This window comes from Adiantum capillus-veneris, chromosome 4, assembly GCF_014529385.1.
Source record: "Adiantum capillus-veneris isolate H3 chromosome 4, ASM1452938v2, whole genome shotgun sequence".
NCBI lineage: Eukaryota > Viridiplantae > Streptophyta > Polypodiopsida > Polypodiales > Pteridaceae > Adiantum > Adiantum capillus-veneris.
The window spans coordinates 85,910,944-85,933,158 of NC_140934.1; the positions used below are offsets into that span (position 1 = coordinate 85,910,944).

At 42.6% G+C, this 22,215-nt stretch overlaps 1 protein-coding gene across 3 annotated transcripts in view; it reads right to left on the reverse strand.

Moving 5' to 3' along the window:
- Positions 1–8,478: 8,478 nt before the first annotated feature.
- Positions 8,479–22,215, reverse strand: part of LOC147459543 (pentatricopeptide repeat-containing protein At1g18900-like) — a 42,933-nt gene continuing 29,196 nt past the window's right edge. The window contains exons 2-5 of one of the 3 annotated variants that reach the window (XM_086510792.1): positions 12,503–12,673; positions 12,273–12,406; positions 12,096–12,166; positions 8,479–11,601 (exon numbers count right to left, since the gene is read on the reverse strand). In XM_086510792.1, the coding sequence (XP_086366918.1) occupies positions 8,760–11,573 (2,814 nt within the window). In that variant the 5' untranslated portion in view covers positions 11,574–11,601; positions 12,096–12,166; positions 12,273–12,406; positions 12,503–12,673 and the 3' untranslated portion in view covers positions 8,479–8,759. Of the gene's footprint in view, positions 11,602–12,095; positions 12,167–12,272; positions 12,407–12,502; positions 12,696–22,215 lie in introns of all 3 variants that reach the window. The other 2 variants (XM_086510790.1, XM_086510789.1) reach the window with 2 other exon arrangements.

The window sequence follows — 22,215 nt, forward strand, 5'->3', positions numbered from 1 at the left end:
ACCCATCATGAAAAGAGTATTGTGTGTGAATAAAAGTCTAGGTATAATTACAAAAGTAAGCATAAATGTGAGTAAAGTCAAAGTCATGAGCATAAGTATTAATCATTTTTAGTAAGAATTGTACAATATGGTGGTGGAAGAGAAAACTAACTATTGTGTATTGGTTACCCTTTTGGAGTTATCAAATCTTTACTTTTCACACCTTCAGCATCATGAGCTAAAGAAATAGCTCTTTCCAATGTATGAAGACAAAATTTATTGACCTTAGCATGCAAATTATACTCCAAGCCGGCAAAATATTTACGTTTGAAAGTAGAGCGAGAAACTTTTTCTATGTTTTAACACTAGTTCTGTAATTGGACACTTAAGTGTCCTGAGATACTAAAGTGTCCTGTTTTTCTAACAAGTTTTGGCAATTTATTTGTCAAGCTAGAAAGAAGTTTTTAATATCTTGCTTCTACCATAGATAGGTTATGAGGGAAAGAAAACACTGGATTTTTCTCCATATCAAAATACAATCTGTATGGAGAGAATTTTGGTAAGTTCTAAGACATAAATATTATTAAAATTTCAAGCTGCTTTGCCAAAAAATTCATAAAATGATAATATCTTTTTGTAGAGATGGCCTTTTTTATGCTTATAAAACCCAAGTGTTAGCACTTATTGTTACAAAACAATGGAATGCACTTCAAAGATAAGTTTTCAAGTCACATGCCACCTATAGACATAATTTCATACTTGAGCACATGCTAAATAAGAGCATAATTTTGGTCTTCCAAAGGTCCCCTCATGGAATTGGTAATATTCTAGTGCAATTTGACAACTACAAATGACTTTATATGTTTAAACCAAGAAACTACGTATTTTTTGGGCTCCCTAACTCAATTAAATCTTGTTGCTTGAACTCTATCTCGAATTCTTTATCGTGCAATAACTCTTGCAAATCTTGAGTTCTCCATAATAACATTGAAACCAAGGTTTTAGGCACCCCAATTGTGTATGTACACATACTTTGATACATTTAGTTGATCTACATGGAAAGTTTGATATTATTTGAGGTTTTGAATGCTTATGTCTCAAGAATGAAAATATGAAAGTTTTCTCATATGTAGTTTTGAATATTTAAAATAATCCTATAATTGTTGCATACCAAAGCCCCTCTACTTGCCACCTAGAGTGCTCAATGGAAAGGGCAAGCAATGTATCACCTTCTAAAACTCACAAATACATCAAAAACATATTTTTCTTTGTATACAACGATATGCTGGAAATGACCATATCAAACACATGGAACTTTCCATTATTTTATATACTCCAAATTCAACTTTTTTGCACATGAAACTTTCAATTATCTATAGCCAAATTGTGGAAGAGTCACCTAAAATTTTTTACAAGGTCGTTTCATTTTTTCTTGAACTTATAAAGATGATTTCTTCAAAGCGTCAATCGCAGTCTTACGAGGGTCAACTTGATGTGTATAGTTCTTGATCATGATAGATTCTAAAATGTAACATTATATTTTTAAAAGACCCTTTAGCTAACATATTTTAGCATATCAAGAGGGTTTTCTTAAATAAACCGTCTAATGCAAGTAGCATTTAATTTAAATTTGTTAAAAAAGGACACTTGAAGTGTCCTGTTTTGGTACCAAACTAGTGTTAAAGAGCAAGTAGGATTTTCCAAAATCTATCTGTGTGTTGTGTAAGAGTTTCCCATATCCTAGATTGAAGAGTATCCCATGCATGTCTAGCTTTCTCTTTATATTGAGAAGGGAGAAAGTACTTCATTACCATTTTTTACAGTTTCTTCCAATTTTGTGGTCATTTGCGAATCACATTCACCAAGAGAAGCACGTTTCATCATTTGATTTGTTGCATACTTGATTTTGTCTCGTTTGCTAAACTTTTTTCCTTGTCACCCAAGGATGATAACCAAGAGAGAAGCATATGTGCATCCATCATACTTTATAAAAGTAAATGCATTTTTAAAATCTTGTTTGGTTTTGCTTTTGCTTGAGCATCAAAAGTATGCTTAATCACTTTGATAAGTTACTTATCTTTGTTGTCATCGTCATGATTGTACTTGTGGAAAGTCTGCTTTTGCAACTTCTCAAGTTTTTGTTGAAGGAGAGTATGTGCAACGCGTTCCTTTTCAAGCTCTTCAAAAATAACATTTATCTCTTGATCCATAATAAGAGAATCATCGATGGTCCTAGTTAGTTGAGCAAAAGAAAAGTTAAAACATAGATGTAAATCCAAAATATATTAAATCGAGAAAAAGAAAATGATGATAAGAAAACGAATAAATTGATATCTGTATATGTTGAGTGAGCCAAAAAAAGAAAATCTTTAGTGAATATGCAAACCCTTTGAACAATCTAAAATGGTGGATATAATCAATTGAGAGAGCATCTTCTTATTTTGTTGATGATTGTAGGCACTTTCATTGACTTTGAAGCTAATTTTCAATACTTTGTGATTGTTTCTTGAGAGTGAAAGCGATGCATGAATTATCTTTGTTGATTTTCTTCAATTGCTTGCATCATTTTTTTTCAAAGTAGGTTGCTTGTAGTTGTGATTGAAACTATTGAGACGAGGAAGCTTATTGTTCTTGCATCTTTAGCAAAGAGAGAACCTTCCAAAAGTAATCTTCTTGAGAGTCTTCATATCATAATTTATTTGATTTGCCCACAAGAAGCACTCTTCTTTGCTTCTATAGACTATCTGGAGCCTTTCTAAAGCTCTAAAATCACTGTCGACTTCTTGAGATCTTTCCAGCACTTTCAACACAACTTTGATTCATTAAATAAAAATAATTTCGCCAAAATGATCGATTAAATAATCACAATACAAAGAGAGCAACATAAACAAAAATCAAAAACACAAGACGCCATATTAGGTACTAACCATCCCCCTCAATCAATATGATTGAGTACTTGCCTTTTGCCTCTTTATTCATCTCATACAGCATGAATTACCGTAAGATAAATATATGAAAGATAAAAGAGCAAGAGCTATGTAATCAAGAGAGTATATACCATGATTAAGAGAGAAAAGTAGCATAAAAGAGGACAAAAGTGTGCAGCTTGGCTTTTATGGAGATTATGATGGCTTTGGGGCCTTTGAAAAGGGTGTAAAATAGTAGGTCACCTACTCAAGATTCTCTCAGAGGGATTGTCTTCCTTGTGAAAAGTCATAAAGTTAATTCCTACTGAAAAAATGCGGTGCATGCAAAGACTCAATTTCAGGATTCTCTTTCTCTCTTCATGCATGCAAAATAGAAGTGGTTTCTTTTCACTTGTAACTCTAAGAATAGGAGTAGGTAAAGGAGATTTCTATTTACATTGCTTCTTTTGAATGGTTTTTTGAAAATATAAGCAAATTTGAAAACTCTCTCATACCAATTTCTCTCATAGTTTTTTGGAAAAAGAAAGTTACTTTCAATTGGGATACAAATGAACAAATTGATTTTGGTACACTTACACTCGTCCTTTAGTTATCATGCTTTTCTAGGCCTTTTTTAATAGTTGCTAATAATACTAGCAGTTTAAGGATAAACGTTATTGTAATAGAAAATAACCATCATATTGCTTTTGAGAGTCTTTTTTTTATAAAAAATGTCCCAATGTATTGTACTATTGATGACAACAAATTGCTACTTTTTGTTCACACTCGGTAGTATATATAAGTGTTACCTTGTAAATTTGATTTTTAAGAGCAATCAATAGAGTATTCGGCACCTTTTGTTTCAATCTCTCGTTTGGGACAATATCACCAAATTTAATTTTTGTCTCACGAATAATTCTTTCTCTCTAAAATAAAAACAAAAGATTAGAAGGACCAAGATTACAAAGATGTTCGTAAGGTGCATCTTAGACACTTAAGGTGCTAAAAAAGTGAAGCAACCGTCAATCATGTGCAATGCAATTAGTTTAAGGTGTATCTTAGGTCCTTAGGGTAACAAAAAGATGATGCAACCTTTAGAGTTGTCGATGGAATTTTTTTCGAAATCAAATGGGCTTCTACAGGACTAAACATGATTAAAAAACGGGTCATGAATGCCTCCAAAATTGCATGGGAATGCCAATGCCAACAAAAAGAGAGATGTGGGTTAGCTTGAATATGGCTTTAGGACCCTTATTATTCATGCAGACACACCTCTTAAGAAAGAGTGGTGGATATTTGAAAGAGAAAAGTATTGCGTAAAGAACTGAAGGAAAGTGGCTAAACTACCAAAAGGAAACTATTTTCAAAATATCTCACGATAGAAAGTTGATTTCTAAAAAACGGTCCACGAACTAGACCAAAAACGGTGAGATTCTATTATTTTTGTGTTGAACACTTTTTTAATAGAGGAGCGAAAGAGAGTGAAAAACGCAAATTGTTGTTGCACAAGAGGCTAGTCGTGTGCCCTCTGCCTCTACTTTCTATCGCATGCAAAACAACACCCCTACCTAGCAACCTGCGTTTACAATGTCCCGCCCACTACACGCACTCGCAGTCTTCACGCCGTACAGACGCCACGAGGTCTTGTAATACAACCTTGCCGAGCACGAGCTGAGGCTCATGGAGAGAGAGAGAGAGAGAGAGAGAGAGAGAGAGAGAGAGAGAGAGAGAGGTCACCTTCTCTCCCTGTTGTAGTCCCTGCGATTGTTGTGTGACTACGAGTGCATGTGCGAGAGGGGGAGAAGTCTTGCCCTTGCGTGAAAGAGATGTGCGTTGAGAGAGAGAGAGAGAGAGAGGTTAGGACACTCCGGAAGCCTATAGAGCGAGGAGAGCGGGTCGGTGAGCGGTTTTGACTAGAAGGGGGAGAGAGTTTTGGATACACTTTCCACACGCCACCTACCCCAAACTCCTCCCTCCCCCTTCCCTCACTTCCAACTTTTGGCCTTTGCTCAAAATGCATCATCTCCATATTCCAATTTTTAACAAATTTTTTAGAAAAATTGTCTAGACATACTCATTCTTTGATGGATTTTTTATTTTTTCATAGTAACATGTGTGTGACTGCACTTTCTTACGATTGGCAATATAGAAATACATATGTGGCTATACATGGGTCGTCACGATGTCTTATATACACTTTGTCCTTGTGAATAACTTTGGCTTAATATGAATCATTAGCGTAACTTTTGCATTGGATGCAAATGGTATGCCCCAAGGACTTCTCATGCCTTTGCTTATTCTTTTTCAGTGCTTGGCAAGAATTATTAATGGATTTAAGTATGGGGTTTCCTCTAATTTCCTAGAAGTATGATCGCTATATACTATGGACAATTATAAATATTTAACAAAATGGCATATTTTGCTGCAATAAAAAACCATTTATTGCACTATGAGCTATCAAACTTTTCACGAAACATGTGTTCAATCCTCATGGTTTTCTGATGTAATCATGTTCTATAAAGATTCATACTTTGTAGCCACTTTAACTTTGCCTTTTATTCTGCAAGTAATGGTCAAAGTGAAAGCAATTGATACAACAATTTTTGAACCTCTTAAGTATTTCACAATTTGACCACTAGCAAAATTGGGATGAACTCTTAAGAACCTTTACTACAAATTGTTTATAATAACCCCTATGCATTCCGCCACAAAATACACCCATTCAAAAATCATCTTCGGCAAAAAAAGTGCCCACACCTAATTCAAATCTTGGATGTAGAATACCTACGACTGATAGACCAAGTAGACAATATACCAAAATCCTGTTTAAAATGACTCAACCAACTAAGAGATATCAAGAATAAAAAAAAGAAGGGGTAGGGTAGGGAATGGTCTGAGGGACCATTCCATGTAACACTACGACCGACGGAGGCCGGGAGCCATTGGAGGGGGAGCCAAGTATTGCAAGGAATCGTCACTCAGGGACCATTCCTAGCCGTCAATGGTCCGAGGGAGGGGGGCCAACACTCACCTGCTAAGAGACGAGGTGCAGCAGTGGCCAATAGGAGGTGCAAGACTGATCGAGAACAGGCGCATCAGTGGCCAGCAGTAGGTGCAGCACTGATCGAGAACAGGCCCGCGCAGGAGTTCGTATGCGACTGCAACCCCCAGACATATTATGAGTGCGGAGATGGCTCTTAGGCATTGGATGAGCAAAGCTCGCAGGTGCGGCTTCATATTCTCTACGCTTACTTGGCACGCAACTATTTGGTGTGACTTGATGGAGCAGATCCACATTTTCCGACTGTTGATGTTTCGTATATATGCCAACGCAAGCTCGGATTACGGTTGATAATTGAGTGTCGATGGAGGGGCGGGATTCTAAGCTCTCCGCCGACCCCGGACCTTGACCACTAAAGAACATCAAAAAACATCCCAAAGTTACGCTTGCCCCTAGGTTTTATCCATTCAAATGATACCTCTCCATACGAAGGTATACCATTCTACTCAATTCTAGACCCAAAAACTTTTTTTATTCACGTGACTAATGAGGATTCTATTTTGGGTATTACTTTCACCTCGGCTCCTCTTCCTTTGCCATCACCGCCCCCACAAGCATGTGGCCCTTTCAACCTTCCCAAGACCTTATCCCATGTATCATTTTACTTTTGCTATTATCCTCAACCCATCCCAAACCATCTAAAGATGGTGGTTCTATGGTAAAGATAGACACCTTCCATGGAATTCCCCAAAGCTTTGCAATCTTTAGAACTATTTGATGTAGTCTTAACAACATACATTACACAAACGTTTCCAAGCTTTCTCTAGTGCAAGACTTCTTAAATAAAATGCTTAGCAATGGTAGAGTGCACTTATATCCAACCCTTCTACTCCTAGAACTTGGTCACAGATCAAGAGTGCTTTTGCCAAAAATTACTTCACTCTAACCTTCAAGTTAAAGATTTATCTCTACCAAGATTCAATACATGATGTACTCTACAAAATCGCTTGATACTACGATCGGAAGTTTGGGATGCTTACTTTCGTCCTATCTTTAAGGATGGTAGTTTGGCATATCAATGCAAGAAGTACTGATGTGGCCTCCCCTCTCCACATCAAAGTTTCTACCATGCAAGATCTTAAGGATTGTACAACAGCTGGATACAAGATATGGTTAGAAAACCGACTCCATATATCTTGTTTAGCTAATTGTTCAAATCAACTAACTTTCAAGACATTCAACTTAAATGTCATGCAACAAGCAGCTTTGAGGAAGATTGGACATAATTTTTATGCTCGGCATTTCTTAAGGCAACCCACCTTGTCTTCTAGCACTCCACCTAGCAAACGTCCTAAACCATCTGTTAGCTTGATCGTTGACATGATTGGTACCTTGTACAATAATGAGTCTTGTGAACTTTGCAGATCTTGGGGACAAGTGAAAGGAGAAAAGGCTTTGATATTGTTTAACCCTAGAGCTTCTGAGAATGTCCTTTCCAAAGAATGTGGCAATTTTTTGCATTGACTATGCCCAAATTGATGTTTTTCCTCAATGTGATTGGCCACAAGTGAAATGACCCCAACATCTCCTCTGATTGCTGGCCTTCATGTTACACAATACTACTCTCACACAGTTGGCTCAACTAGGGGTAAATACGCAATGTCTTTTCACTTGACTCATCCATGATATGTTTCTTCAGCACCAGATAACGCGCCTCCTTTTGCACTTGAAAGGGTACTTCCTCACCTTGTGAAGAAGCTATTTTGCATCTTCCTCTCAGGCCGGCTGTTGCCACTAGGGAGAGAAGGCTGTGCCTCCTATGAGAGCATAATTCACTCTCGTGCCACATGGCACATACTTGAGCATTTAGCATTGTCCACAAAGCCTCCATATAACCCTGTGTGAAAGAAGAGAGTTGGAGCTCTCCCAAGCGTCTAGACGAACGTACAAATGCAGTGAACACTGCAATTTTTTTCTCCCCTCAGTAAGATGGTGACTCTACAAGAAACAATGAAGTACATAAGAGTGCTCCATAATGTGAGCATAGAGGTGGGGCAGCACTCAATGGAACCCAATTGTAGTATACCTGCTAGAAGATGACTGTACTGGCAATTACGTGGCCATGCAGACACATTGGAGTCCTTGCAAGTAGGAGCGTCTTGCAATGATCACATGATCCATAATGTGAGCATTCAAGACGTGGGGCAGCACTGCATGGAGCCCAGTCGTAGTATACCTGTTAGAAGATGACTGTACTGGCAATTACAACAGGCCATGCACACATTGGAGTCCTTGCAAGTAGGAGCATTGACGCTAAGTCTTGTGATGATCACATGATAGTGTCGCAAGGCCCAACAATGGTAGACTGCAGAGGAAAAAAATCCTATCTGTGGTAACAAGCTAGTTAAAACAGGAATTTCTTAAAAAGGTTCACCATTTCTCTGAGTACATATACAGATAAACTCCCTATAGCACCTTGATTGCCACAAAACACCTCATCACCACATTGCAATGGCAGCAGAAGAAAAATACAGAGTTAGCCTTCTAGACCTGCTGATAGGGTCTAAATGTACTCAGCAGAAAAGCTCACGGTGACAGAATGCCTGCTATACATAAACAAGCTAAAATGATGTACAAGTCGGGTGTCTGTTGTGAAAGATGGCTAGGGGCTTGCCGCCATTTGACCAGAAAAACCATCATGTAGCAAATTAATCCGTTGGTAAAAAATTGCAGCCAAGGTTTGCTATCCCTGGCAGTATCGAATGAAGCATATATGTGATCAACTGAAGTCAGCCGTAGGCTGATAATGAATTTTCCTCTATCAATCATACGCCGCATCTGTACCAAAAATCCGTTGATTCAAAATAACGAACCTATATCAGATAGAGCTGCTCCATGTCAGATTCGTAAAGCCAGTCTGCAAGCGGCTGTCCAATCCCCACGAAGCAGCCTAAATTTCCATTCTCTAAACGAAAAGGTGAACTCACAGCCTTCAGTATCTCCTCAACTGCTTGCTTCACTAAAGAGGATCCTGTAACCCGGCTCCGTCGTCCCCAACCGGTGATTATATCAATCCGTTCAGGTATTATACCAGTGGTAAGCATACCTTCTTTCAAATTAGACAGTGTCCGTGACAAGGCAATAATGGCTGTACCCATAGACATCGTGTGTAGATTTATAGCCCAGTAGTTAGCAGCCTTGCGAGTGACTGCCTTTGGATAAATCTTCCTTTCAGCAGCAATCTCCCAAACAATTGCTGCTTCAGCTTTCATGTTGAACTTGTGAAGGAAACTAACCGTTGCATCTGTAAAGCTTCTCTTACTTTCTTGATCCTCACGGCAGATAGAATCAAAGAATCGAGAAGTGCAATCCCACGTATGAGCTGGGCCAAACCTTGCAGGTGGTAAGGAGCACAGAAAAGTGTGTGCCGGATGCCTTAGAGTGGCCATAATACTCCATAATTTCTCGCCATCTTCCTTCCTCGTTGACAAGGTATAGCAACTGAGAAGTAGAGTGTAAGTTTGAAGTGAAGGTACCAAATTTTGATTCTTCATATCCTGAAGTACTAGCTCCCCCATATCATACAAATTTTCTCTCAGGAAAGCACCTAGTAGCGAATTGCAGGTAGGCACATTGGGAGTAACTCCTGAATCCAGCATCTTATTGTACCATTGACATGCTTTGCCCAAATTTCCAGTCTTGCCCCACATATCTACTAAAAGACCATACACTGTCGTATCAGGGGCCCATCCTGCTTCCTGCATCTCGGTAAAAACATGCTCCGCCTGCTCAAGGTGGCCGGCATGTCCTAAAACCTCCATAACTATGCTGTATGTTACCTGATCTGGCCGAAAACCTGTCTCTTGCATATCATTGTAGAGCTTTAGTGCCATGTCGTACTTCCCTGACTTGGCATGCAAATCAATCAATATATTATACGTCACCAAATTTGGAATACAGCCTTTACCAATCATCTCATTCAAGATCTTCTGGGCAGCTGATAGCTCTCCAGCTTTTCCAAGACAATTGATCATAACACTGTACGTGAAAGTATCTGGCTGCAAACCAGCCCGTTGCATCTGTCTGTACATATCCATAGCCACCTCAAAAAAACCAGCCTTAGCATGCAGATCAATAAGTGTACAATATGTAACCTTGTCTGGAACACACCCCACACGCTGCATGTGATGGAAAATTTGAAGTGCTTCAGACATTTGCCTGGCAGTACCATAGCAGTGAATTAACCTATTGAATGTTACAACATTAGGTTTGCACCCATCCCTTACCATATCATCTAACAGCCTAGCGACGGCATCAAACTTTCTAGCACGTCCTAAGATGCCCAGCATTGTGGTAAATGTGTGCCCATCATGCCTATAGCCTTCCTGTCTCTTAGCCCATTTGAAAAACTCTAATGCCAAACCTACATCTTTCTGGCGTTTGAGAACTTCATTTACATGATAGGGTGTCAATGGTCTCTCCAACTTCGAAAGAGCTAGTTCAATATCCCCACCCAAAGCTGCCTGCCCCAATATATTACAAACGCGTTCTACAACTTCTTTCCCATCATTATGGGAACCCAGCTGACCAGCTCGTCCTTGCCTGTTCACCCTTTGAGCTGAATCTTGGGCTTCTCTCCTGGTGTCACCATGTCGCCAAGGACCACGGGGCACAGAAGGACACTCAGCCTTGATTTGCCAGTCACTGCTTTCAATATTGTTAGAAAGCGAGCTTGAGTAAGGAGCTATGAATAAATGTTGATCTACAGCTACATTTCTGCTACCCACTAGATTCCTCCCTTCTGATGTTCTTGGTTCTGCTACCGTCTGTGTGCTTAGTTTCATGCGGCTCAGGCTTTCGTTGAGCAACCCTAATGGGGCAGGGAGTTGACCTTCCACTTCCTGGGAACTGCTACATGTGGAAAACCTTCTCCCATGCTTAAGGGTATCAGCAGTTTTTGGACCCATTCTTGTGCTCGAGCCACTAACCTCTTGGTCTGAAGAGTAAACAGCCTTACGGACAATATCTGCTCTAGCTTTTTGTTTGTGGGCATTTTGAGAACATGGACGACTTGACCTGTGTACCATATAAGAAGTTCCATCACACTTTCCAATAGAATCTTGAAAATCAGATATTCTCCCAGCTGCTGCAAACCCAACCTTTCTTACACGATCTGTGAAGAACAAATCCTCCTCTTCCACAACCTTTTCACTTGTTCCTGTTGAAAGCTTAACCCCTGCAGAACTTACATGTTTCTCTGATCTGCCACTTGGAGCACCCGACTTTACTGAACGTTTATATGATGGTGTTACAAGCTTGGGAGAAACAGAATCCTCAATGATTCCATCAGCAACACTGGCATGTACAGCACTTGCTTTGTAGGTAAAGTCACCGGTCAAAGATGTAGCTGCGCTGCAAAAAGGTTTTGTACTCTGTGTCGTCAAACTCTTAGCATGTTCAGGGCTCTTTCCTGAGAAATTGTTGCGCGAATTGTTGAACACAGTTTCTTTTGTGATGTTGATAGATGCCCTGCTCACAAAACCATTGCTTGAATCCCTAGAACGCTCAACATCAGGAGATTCGGAACTACCAGAACCATCTTCAAGAGAAGAGCCCTTGTAGGTTCCTGCAACAAACCATGCTCTAGCACCATTGTACAACGGAACAATCTGTTTTGGCTTCAACATGTTGTTTGAACCACACTGCTACTATGGTCTGCACATGAAATAAATATCACCAGATTAAAAAAAAGGGTTATCTAAGACCTTTTTAAAAGAGTACTGTTAGAAAAACTCCAATACTACACATGAGTACACACTCGCGGAAAGTCCAAATAAATTCCTTTCAGTGATAAGCACACAGTTGCTTGAAACGGGGGAAAACGGCCCTTTTATGTGGGGGAAAAGGGAAAGCGCCTGGAAAATGTTTGGAAACGCCTTTCCCTAAGGGAAAGGTTTTCTCATAAGGGGAACGGCGCCATGTGTGTTTCCATTGTCCAGAGAAACTTATTTCCCCGATTGTCTCCCTCAAGATGGTGACACAAACTAAGTCTGAACAGACACATGATGTGTATATCGGCTTCCACAAAGATGGGAACAATACAGGCATGTGGCATGAGATTAATGATCAAGAAGATGAAGTGCTGAATATTTGTTTTTCACACTTGGTTGCCACACACAGCTCTCACAGGTTTCCAAATATCACTTTACCAGGAGGAGGAAGTAGATAAGCTTCTTAAGGTCGGCTTCATCTATCCTATGAGTACTGCGGGTCCGGTGTCCTGTTGTTGTCACACCCAAGAAAGATAGAAAGCAGCTGTTAGATTTTACAAAGGCTATAAACGAGTTCGGCTCACATCGCTTGCCATGCTAACCAACTACTGGTACCTTTGTTTCTGAATCTCTGTCTGAATTTCCGCTTGACTAATAGATAAGTTGGAACCCTTCTTGTTTGTAGATGTCTTTGGCTTTGCTTTGATCATAATCAGCGCCTTGGATTTAGGCTTCAATGTTCTTTGCCACTGCTTGAAAACTTTAGTCATCAGCCAAGTCTGCATATGCTTGGCATCAAGAGGATCCATGGAAAAAGCAAGCAAACTATCCATGTGAAGCTTCACCTCTTCCAGTCACCTCTCGTGCGCAACCTCGGCAGGAACAATCTTCCAGTCAGGCTCCACAACAAGACTACTCTCTCCTGTAGGCATTGACTCCTCACGATGTGCTTCCTTCATCCACTTCCTCTTCTACTTCTTCTACCCCATATCCATCCCCTACGTCCATGGCGTCAACTGTAAAAGACCCGATCGGATCCTTCAAAGGGTTCAAAAATCGGTTCTTTAATACCATTGTAATCAGCAAGTTTACTGACAAGGTGGTGTCAAAGGGTTCAAAAATCGGTTCTTTGATACCATTGTAATCGGTAAGTTACAGACAAGGTGGTGAATCAAGTTTCAACAACAAAACCATGACCAAACTAAGGACAACAAACACTTGAACTTGAACAGAGCATTGAAAACAAGACACGTTGGAGTAGAGTTCACCCAGAAGCATCGGTCCCTTGCAGTACTTCTTTGTTAATGATAATCACAAATACAGCTGTCGGAGAGTCGTTCTACAATCTGCAACCATGCAATGATTTGCAGATAGGCTCCCAAGGTGTAATGTGCAGCGGAAGTGATTGATGGTGAATGCTCGGGATGAGTGCTCAATGCGTACTCAAGGTTCATTTTATTGAATGAGACAGTTCCTTTTACTTCATGAGAGATATGCAAAGACTGGAGATAGAAGAGAGAATGATACTATGAGAGAAGGTTTTGGGAGTGATACACACACAAAGAGAGAGAGAGAGAGAAAGAGAGAGAGAGAGAGAGAGAGAGAGAAGACTTAACATCAGATGGGGTTCCAAGGGTCCCCCCTCTCTATCGCTAGAGAGGTGTTTGCTTTACATTACACAAATGCTGAGACGATGGTCCTAAAGGCTGAGATGCTGATGGGATCAGATGCTTGGATCTGCAAGGCTAAGGACCGGAAACTGAAAACGGATCTGCTAGGGCTGATCTGACTTGGAACTGCGATTTGATGATGAGGTTAGAATTGAAATCTGAAAACGCTGAACTAATTCTGCTGCTAATGTTGGTGATCGGCTGATAGTTGAAAAACGTTAAAGATCCGAATACTAGATGTCTCGACCCTTGGGATCTCCTATATAGGTGCAAAAGAAGGGGTCGAGCAATGTCAGATTGAGCCCCACGACTTTATAAAATGATGTTAAAATGTCACTTATTAATAAGTTGATGAACTACTAATAAGAGGTGCTTTGTATGCAAATATTACCTAGGCTTGGTACTAATGGGAACACTCCCCAATGCCTACACCTAGCGGACACTGGTTGTGCCCATGTGCAATCAGAGGGTATGCAACTACTCTAGAGTGTGTGGGCATGCATGTCCTGCATACAAGCTTACAAGGGTGCCAGAACACTTCCTAGGTTGTCCTAAACCCTAGAAATAGGAGTTACAGCTTAACCACATGCGCATAGAGTTAGATGTGCACGTGACATCCCCCCACCTTTTTATGGTGAGATCCTGGTACCAAGCTGCATTGCCTCTTTGTGGTCCGCCAACAACTCTCTTTAATCTCTGAAGAACTCTTTGTCGACCCACACTGCCTCGTGGGTTCCTCGGTCCTTGAACTTCAAAAAGTATTGTCATGCTTGTTTCTTTGAGCAATGGCAAAAACGGTGCACCAAAATCTCCTCCAGCTCCATGAGTCCAGCTTTGTCTACAATCTCGGGTTCGTCCTCTTCAGAAATGTGCTTTGGGGGATCTCCCTAAAACAACTTCAACCAAGAAATATGGAAAACATTGTGCATTGACCATGAGTTAGGCAACCACAATTTCATAAACATATCATTAATCTTTTTAATGACTAGAAATGGGCCATACATCCTAAAAGACAACTTTGGATGCTCCTTTCCTACTTGCTTAAGACGTTGCTTCATGATTTTAAGATAGACCCAATCCCCTTCCTTGATAGTAACATCCCGACGATGCGTATTAGCCTGTCGTGAATAAGATTTCTGAGCCTTGCTTAGCCAAAGCTTCACACTCTCAGTAATCTCATCCAAGGACTGGCTCTCAGCATTGGCATCAAGCAACTGATTGACTGATCTAGTCAACAAAGACTCGAACGGACAACCAAATGCTGCCTCATACGGAGTTCGACCAATGACATTGAAATAGGAGTCATTCAGAATCGCTTGAACTGGCAGGAGATAATGCTCCCAATGAGACTTTTGATCATACACATAGGACTTCAAAACAAAGGCTAATTGATTGTAGATCTCAGTTTGACCATTAGACTAAAGATGAAATGCAAATGAAAAATTCAACTTAGTGTCAAAATTTTCAAAGAGTGCTTGCAAAAAATGTGATGTAAACTTGACATCTCGACCTGATACAATCGACTTTGGCAAACCACAAAGGGAATACCGATGCTTAATGAACAAATGTGCTACATCTTATGCTGTGACTAAGGCCTTACAAAGAATTACCATGCAGAACTTGCTAAAATGACACAATCATGTATGCAAGCCACGCCCTACTTTGACCTCGTTTCATATCTTGCTAAAATGGGTGTCAGAACGACATAGCCCTCGAAGAGAGAGAAATCTGTCGAGACTGATTTTACATTGCAAGATGTGAGTGGTTGGATGGAAGGCTATGGGCATGGCACTTTTAAGTTATTATATGGACCGGACCAGAATTTGGCCGCAAATCTCGCCTCAAATAACGACAAATTTTGTGCCGCAAAACAAGGGTGGCTGAACGGAAGGCTACTGACATGGTACTTCATATGCAGATGCTTTTTGCAGCCAATTATGAAAGAGCCGACTCTTTGGAAGCTTTTCGCACTAATTTATTAAAGAAATGATAATTTGGTGCTATGTAAAAGTAAGGACTAGGAAACTATAAATTTTTCGCCTTGTGAGAAGTCAAAGCATTCAGATGTTTGGCAAGTAGATTCACACCAGTAAATGTGCACTCAACTCAAGCTATCCGCCTCACTATGTCTCATCTCCAATGTTGAATTCTCTATCAATTCAAGTATTTAAAGTGTTGATAAATTTGTTTTGCTTGCATTAAAGTCTCTTCCAGAATATCTTTCATGTCACCATGTAGTGCCCTTCCATTACAATGATATCAAGGCTCATCAATTTGCTTTTCCAACAAGCAAAACGGTCCTACCTACAAACCTCTGACTAGAACTGAATTTTGCAAATATTACCAAGACCCTAGCCAACAAGTTACTAGAGTTGCTCTCCAAGCATCCACCACATCCAAGGACTTCTAGGGAAGTGGTCTCACAATCGAGTACTTTACTTTCTCTAGAGTTTCTGGCTAGTTTAACAACATATATCCTTGTGGACATTAAACATATGAATCTAAAATTTCTCATGCATTCTCATCGATATGCTCTATGGTGATGGAGTTACCTGTTTGTCAAACCGCGTGTTCCAAGGACATGGCAAGATTTCAAGACAATTTCTGTCCACAATCACCTTACATTTTTCTTCAATGCACACCTTCTTGCATAATGGGCAAAACTTGAAGATGGCTCCCAACAACATTTTGGAGGAGTATAATTTTGGGATGTATACCATCCGGTCTTTGTCTCAAACTCTAGAGGATTAATTGTGAGAGAGCAGGTTAAAATCTCTGATGTCAAACCAGTTATCCGCCTGCGCGCATCCCCCCCTCTGCTGCACGCCCAAGGCGCTACTGCCACTGTCGCCAACCACTCGCCCTTTGCACCCGCCACTCGCCCATCCTCTCATCGCGTTGTTGCCCTTGTTGTCCGCAGGCTGCCCATTGTCGCTCCCACCCCCTATTTGCTCCATTGCCTACACGCTGCACGCTGACACCCCTCTCGCTTACCGACATCTTGCCCGCCATTTCTCCCCTTCGTTCATTGCCCCCCTCCCCTTTGGTTCACTATCACCTCTGCCCCTAAAGGCGTCTTTCAATCTACTTCGATGGTTCTGGATTCTTGACATTGCTTGTCGGGGTTTTTGCAGAGGGACGTCTTCTTTCACTTCTTGTTCCTCCACAACAGCAGACACAGATAGAGGCTCATGCTCCACCCCACAGGGACTCTCAAGAAGCCCCCTCGCCCGACCCTACTGAGCCCACCATCCAACTTGCTCTTTCGCCGACAGAGCAAGCGAGCCTCGCAACAGAGGTGGATCGCCTTTAGGCGACTTCCGTCATCTGCAAGATTCTCGGCACCAGACCCAGCAGAGGAGAGTTGCGTGATCTTCTCCATGCCCGCCTTCTCGCAAAGGTGGGCAAGATCTTGGATGTTCAATTCCTCGGACGCGGCTACTATCAGATAGAGTTTGAGACTTCCGAGATGGCATCCAAGGTCATCGCGGTGAGCCCCTTGGCCATCTGAGCAGTTCGAGCCCACTTTCGACAGTGGAGGCATGGTTTTGATCGAGCTACAGATGTTCTGGTAGAGGAGGCAGACATTCCGATCTCTCTCTGCTTTCTCGGTTTGAGGAGGGACTACCTGCCACTCTTGTCCAAGATAGGCTCAGAGATTGGGACTGTCCTGGAGACACCTCACACGGCAGCCTCTATAGCTGCCAAGGTGGCGAGCATCCCCTCGGTACGTGTTCTAGTTGAGGATACCCACTCTCCCGAAGGTCATACTACTACCTCGGGCGAGTGGCGGTTGGTTTTGTCAGTGCGTGGAGTACTAAGGCCTCTCAAATCAGTGTTTCATTTGCAGACAAATGGGCCATTTGGCAAAGGCCTGTCCTCGTAGGAGACCTCCACCCACAGCACATGCGTAGCCTCCCAAGGCTGAGCAAGCCCAACAGCCAAACACACAAGACGCACATGTTGGTACCTCAACTGAGACCAGCGATCAGACAATTGACGGTTGGCAACAGGTGCCTGGACGCTGCCGACAGGGACGGGCTCGCCCCACTGCTCCCCCTGGTGGCCGACCTTTTGCAGCTCAGCAACACTGTGTTCCGACTGGGAACCGTTTTGACCCCTTCAGCAGGACCCGCCGGAGGAGGCCCCGTCCACCAATTCCTCCACCTCCACCCCCTCCTCCCTCAAACGCTGTCGCTCCGCCTCCCCCGTCTCCTCCCCCACCTCCACCTTCGTCTCTCGTCTCTCCTCTCTCCCCAATGGGACCCACAGCCTCATCTCCCGACCACTCCTCCTCAGATGCAGGGGACTGAACACGCGTCTGCCGCGAGGCGATCTCTTGGTAGTGCTTTCGCTACGAGCTAGGTGGCTCGAGAGGGACAACCCCACTTGAGGCCACCTCTTTTGGTGCAGACTCTCCTGTTGCAGCAGTCCCTAGAGGGTTGACTAGCTTTGACATTCGCAGACGCTGGGACTTCTTCGACTACGGTTTCACACGGTTTCTGGATGACTCTTCTCCTGACCTGGAGGAGGCTTGCTTTCGAGTCCACGACCTCTTTCTTGCAGCTAGAGGCATTGAGGCTTTGGACACAGTGGTGGGTTTCTCCTTTCCGTTGAGCGGTAGGGATCTCACACAGTGGACCCAGCACACAATTCTTGACTGGCTTCAAATTCAGGCTACTGAGTTCTCACACCACACAAGGAACTTAGGGGTGAGAGATCTGGTGCAGACACTTTGGGCCCTTGCCAAGCTCAGCGTGACGCCTCCAGATGCAACAGGTTGCAAGCACATGTCACAAACTCGTGATGTGGCTGCCCAATACACACACATGCACCCGCCTGCTGGTCCAAGCTGAAATGATAACGTGGCTGTACTGTACAGACAGGCCCGCGTTTTGCGGCGCGAATCACGGAAGGAGTGCTGACGTGGCAGCCCGTGTTTTACAATGCTGATTGCGGAATTTCTGGCAACTTTTAAGCGATGCTTTTCCTACGCTACTGGCTCGCTTTATTTCACGCAATGAGAGAGAGAGAGAGAGAGAGAGAGAGAGAGAGAGAGAGAGAGAGAGAGAGAGAGAGAGAGAGAGAGAGAGAGAGAGAGAGAGAGCTTTACTTTATTTTGTGCCACTTGAGAGAGAAAAAAAGGAAAGCTCTTGCTTTATTTTTCAAAGGGGCTTTTGAGTTTACCAGCTTCAAGGGCTTTGCTTTTGGCATCCCTTGTAACCTTTAAATATGTGAGCAGGCCTCATAACTCAGGGGATCTGGACGCAGAGTCTAAGTGTGAGCGCTTGCCCGCACTTTTGTACTTTGAACTCAGATTAATACAAAAAGAAATACCGAAAGGAGCGACAGTCTTTCGGGCCAATATCTCTAGGTACGGAACTCCGCCGGGCTAGTGTCGGATCAATTGTGAACTGTGAACTGTTTTGAAGTGGTTATTTGTGTTGTCGTGGTAGACTCTCGACTTGGAGTGTCCAAGTCTATTACAATGGTATCAGAGCACGACCAATTTCTCTTCTACGAGAAATCCAATCCCAATTTTATTTTTCCGCGGCACCTATCGCTTCAGGCAAGGATCAGTCGACTCCCTCTGCATCCGGAGATGCGAGAAGGGATCACAACGGAGATTCAAGCAAGGAGTACGGCCCGCCTCCGCCTACTCAGGCGGAGCATCAAGAGATGGAGCGTCGTCAATTGATCGGCGATGCAACAAAGATGATGCTCAATTTTGCGAAGGACCCAAAATATATGAGCGAGACTTCTTTCCAGGAGGTGCACACGCAGTGGCAAAAAACCACAAAACCACCCCGAAAACCCACTCTCAAGAAACTTCCTACTCCTAAGAAGTATACAGAGAAAGAGTTAGAAGAGGTGGTTGAAGCACGAATTGCTCAGCTTTTTGACGCGCAGAACAAAGATAAAAAGCACGACAAAAAGCAAAAGAAAAGCATTGATTTCCTGGGTTATTTGGGTTGTCAGTCTACTTTTGAAAAGGCAAGAAAGCAGAAGAAGCGTGTTCGATTTGAAGGAGTACCCACTTCTTCTTCTCCTTCTTTTGACAATTCTTCTAGCTCATCTGACTCAAGCAAAGAAGACAGAAAGGGCATCAAGCAAAGAAGACAGAAAGGGCATCAAGCAAAGAAGACAGAAAGGGCAAAAAGCAACGCTTCGGAAAAGGCAAGAAAAAGGCAAAGAAGTCTAAATCTCGCCCTGGGGTTGACAGTTCTGCAGAGGCCTCGTCTAGTTCAGACTCGGATGACAGCAACTTTTATGCAAAGAAGAAGAATTTTTACAAAGCCAACCAGTATGACTTTGTGGAAGACAAATGCAAGAAAGTCCGAGAGTTTAAGGAAGGTAGACAATCAATTAAATTTGACACTTTTTTTGGTTATAGAGATGCTTCGAACGCTTTGTCTTTTGTACAGCAGTTTGACATCGCTTTCGCGGGAGGGTGTTACTCTGAGCACTCTAAGATTCGGAGAGCTGCCTCTTATTTTAAGGGGAATGCTCGAACTTGGTGGTCCATGCTTCTATTAAACAAGACTACGCCAGTTAAATGGCTGAAATTCAAGAGGCTTTTCTTCTTGGCTGACTCAAGAGTATGAACGTGATATACGAACAGCTTGGCACCATCTTCAGAAGACCAAGAAGGATACAGTGGACGCTTATTGCGAGAGATTCTGGAGCTCTTTTCTACCCGCCTCTTCATTCAAGAAGATCTCGTTCAAGGAATAGATTGAGCGGTTTACCTTGGGTCTTCCTACAGAGATCCGAGATCACTGCTTGGAACAAAAGTCAGCTTCTATTCAGGAGTTGATGAGTCATGCGAAACGGGGTTTTGCCATTCACTCTGGCAGTTTGACCAACCCCACTGATGAGATCATGACACAAAGAGCTGAACAGACTTTGACAAATGAAAGTAGAAAGAGGAAGAGCAACCCAGAAAAGAAAGATGCACGACCCAAGCTTACTTCTCAGGAGAGAGCTCGCTTCATCAGAGAAGGGAAGTGCTTTGGATGCGGGGAAATTGGACATATCTCCGCGAAGTGCCTTCTTATCATGCGAAACAGGGTTTTGCCATTCACTCTGGTAGTTTGACCAACCCCACTGATGAGATCATGACACAAAGAGCTGAACAGACTTTGACAAATGAAAGTAGAAAGAGGAAGAGCAACCCAGAAAAGAAAGATGCACGACCCAAGCTTACTTCTCAGGAGAGAGCTCGCTTCATCAGGGAAGGGAAGTGCTTTGGATGCGGGGAAATTGGACATATCTCCGCGAAGTGCCTTAAGAAGGCACAGAAAGATTAGAATGACAAGGACGACGAGAGGCCTGATAGTTCGAGAGCAGCTGAGGAACGTGGAAGAAAAGGCAAGATGAAAACAAGACTGGTTCCACATTGCGTGGATACCGATCCCAGCACGTTGGACGAGAGTACAAAACTTTGCCGAGCTTGGGGCAAAGTGAAAGACCAAGAAGCCATGATCTTCTTTGATGGACGAGCCAAGGCCAACTTCATTTCACCGAATTGGCGACGCGGCTCGAGATCACTCCCGATCGGATGGGACCACTTGCGGAGGCAGTTCTAGTGGCACCTGGCAGGGACGTAGCCATTACATCTGTCATTGGTAAACTTCGGTTGCATTGTCAGGGGTATTTGGGGCATGAGGACTTTTGCATGATGCCCTTGGAAGATTGTAATGTTCTCTTGCGAATTCCCTGGTACCACAAGAACAACGCCGTGATCGACTATCGGGCGAGAAAACGAGAGTGACCAGAGAAGGGCAGAACCATTGTACTTGATACTAAACTTAAGGGCGAGTCTGTACCTATTGTATCGGCTTCGGCCATTTCAAAGTTAATGAAATCCAGTCTGTTTGTTTACTGGATCTTTTTGAAAGAGTTGAGTGATGAAGATAGGACAAATATGTCTGAACTTGATAAAGAACGCCAAAATTTTCTCCACTCTCATGCCGATTGCTTCTCAAAAGGCCTGCCAGCCGAGTTACCACCTGCTCGTCCTGAAGATCATACCATTGATCTGATACTTGGAAGCACACCACCCAACCGGTCACGAGCCGAGCTCAGAACGAAGAGATTATGAATCAAGTGAAAGACCTCTTGGAAAAGGGTCTTGTCCAACCTAGTACTTCACCGTATTGCTCTCCAGTGTTGTTGGTTTTGAAGAAAGACGGATCTTGGAGAATGTGCATCGATTATAGAGCTCTCAACAAAATCACCATCAAGAACAGATTTCCGATTCCTAGAATCGATGACATACTTAACCGACTTCAGGGATCCTCGTGCTTTAGTAGGATTGACTTGAAAAGTGGATATCATCAGATCCGAATTGCGCCGGAAGATGTCTACAAGATAGCTTTTCGGACGACTTTTGGGTTATTTGAGTTTTTGGTGATGCCTTTTGGCTTTAACCAATACTCCTGTGACATTTAACCGGATAATGGACAGGATTTTTCGAGAGTACATGCTATTTGTTGGCACTTTGTGTCAACAGCAGGCAACATAACCGCGAAACGTTTCAAGGCCGAAACGTTTCACCCTGAAACGCGGCGTTTCACCTTGAAACGTTTCAGTCCAAAATGAGAGCACAGTGAAACGTGAGACCGAAACGTGCGTTTAGCGACTTTGAAACTAAAACTATGGTAACTTATTGTTAGTGAAATGGCTTGTGTTTCACTTGGTGAGCGAAACGTTTCAAGGCCCGAAACGTTTCGCCTGTCCTGACCTGTCGAAACACGTTTCATGGTGACGCTGACAGCAGGAGTGCAAATGGATCCGGCCAAGATAGAGACTATCCGAGATTGGCCCGATTTGAAGAATGTCCATGAAGTTAGAAGCTTCTTGAGATTGTGTTCATACTACAGGCG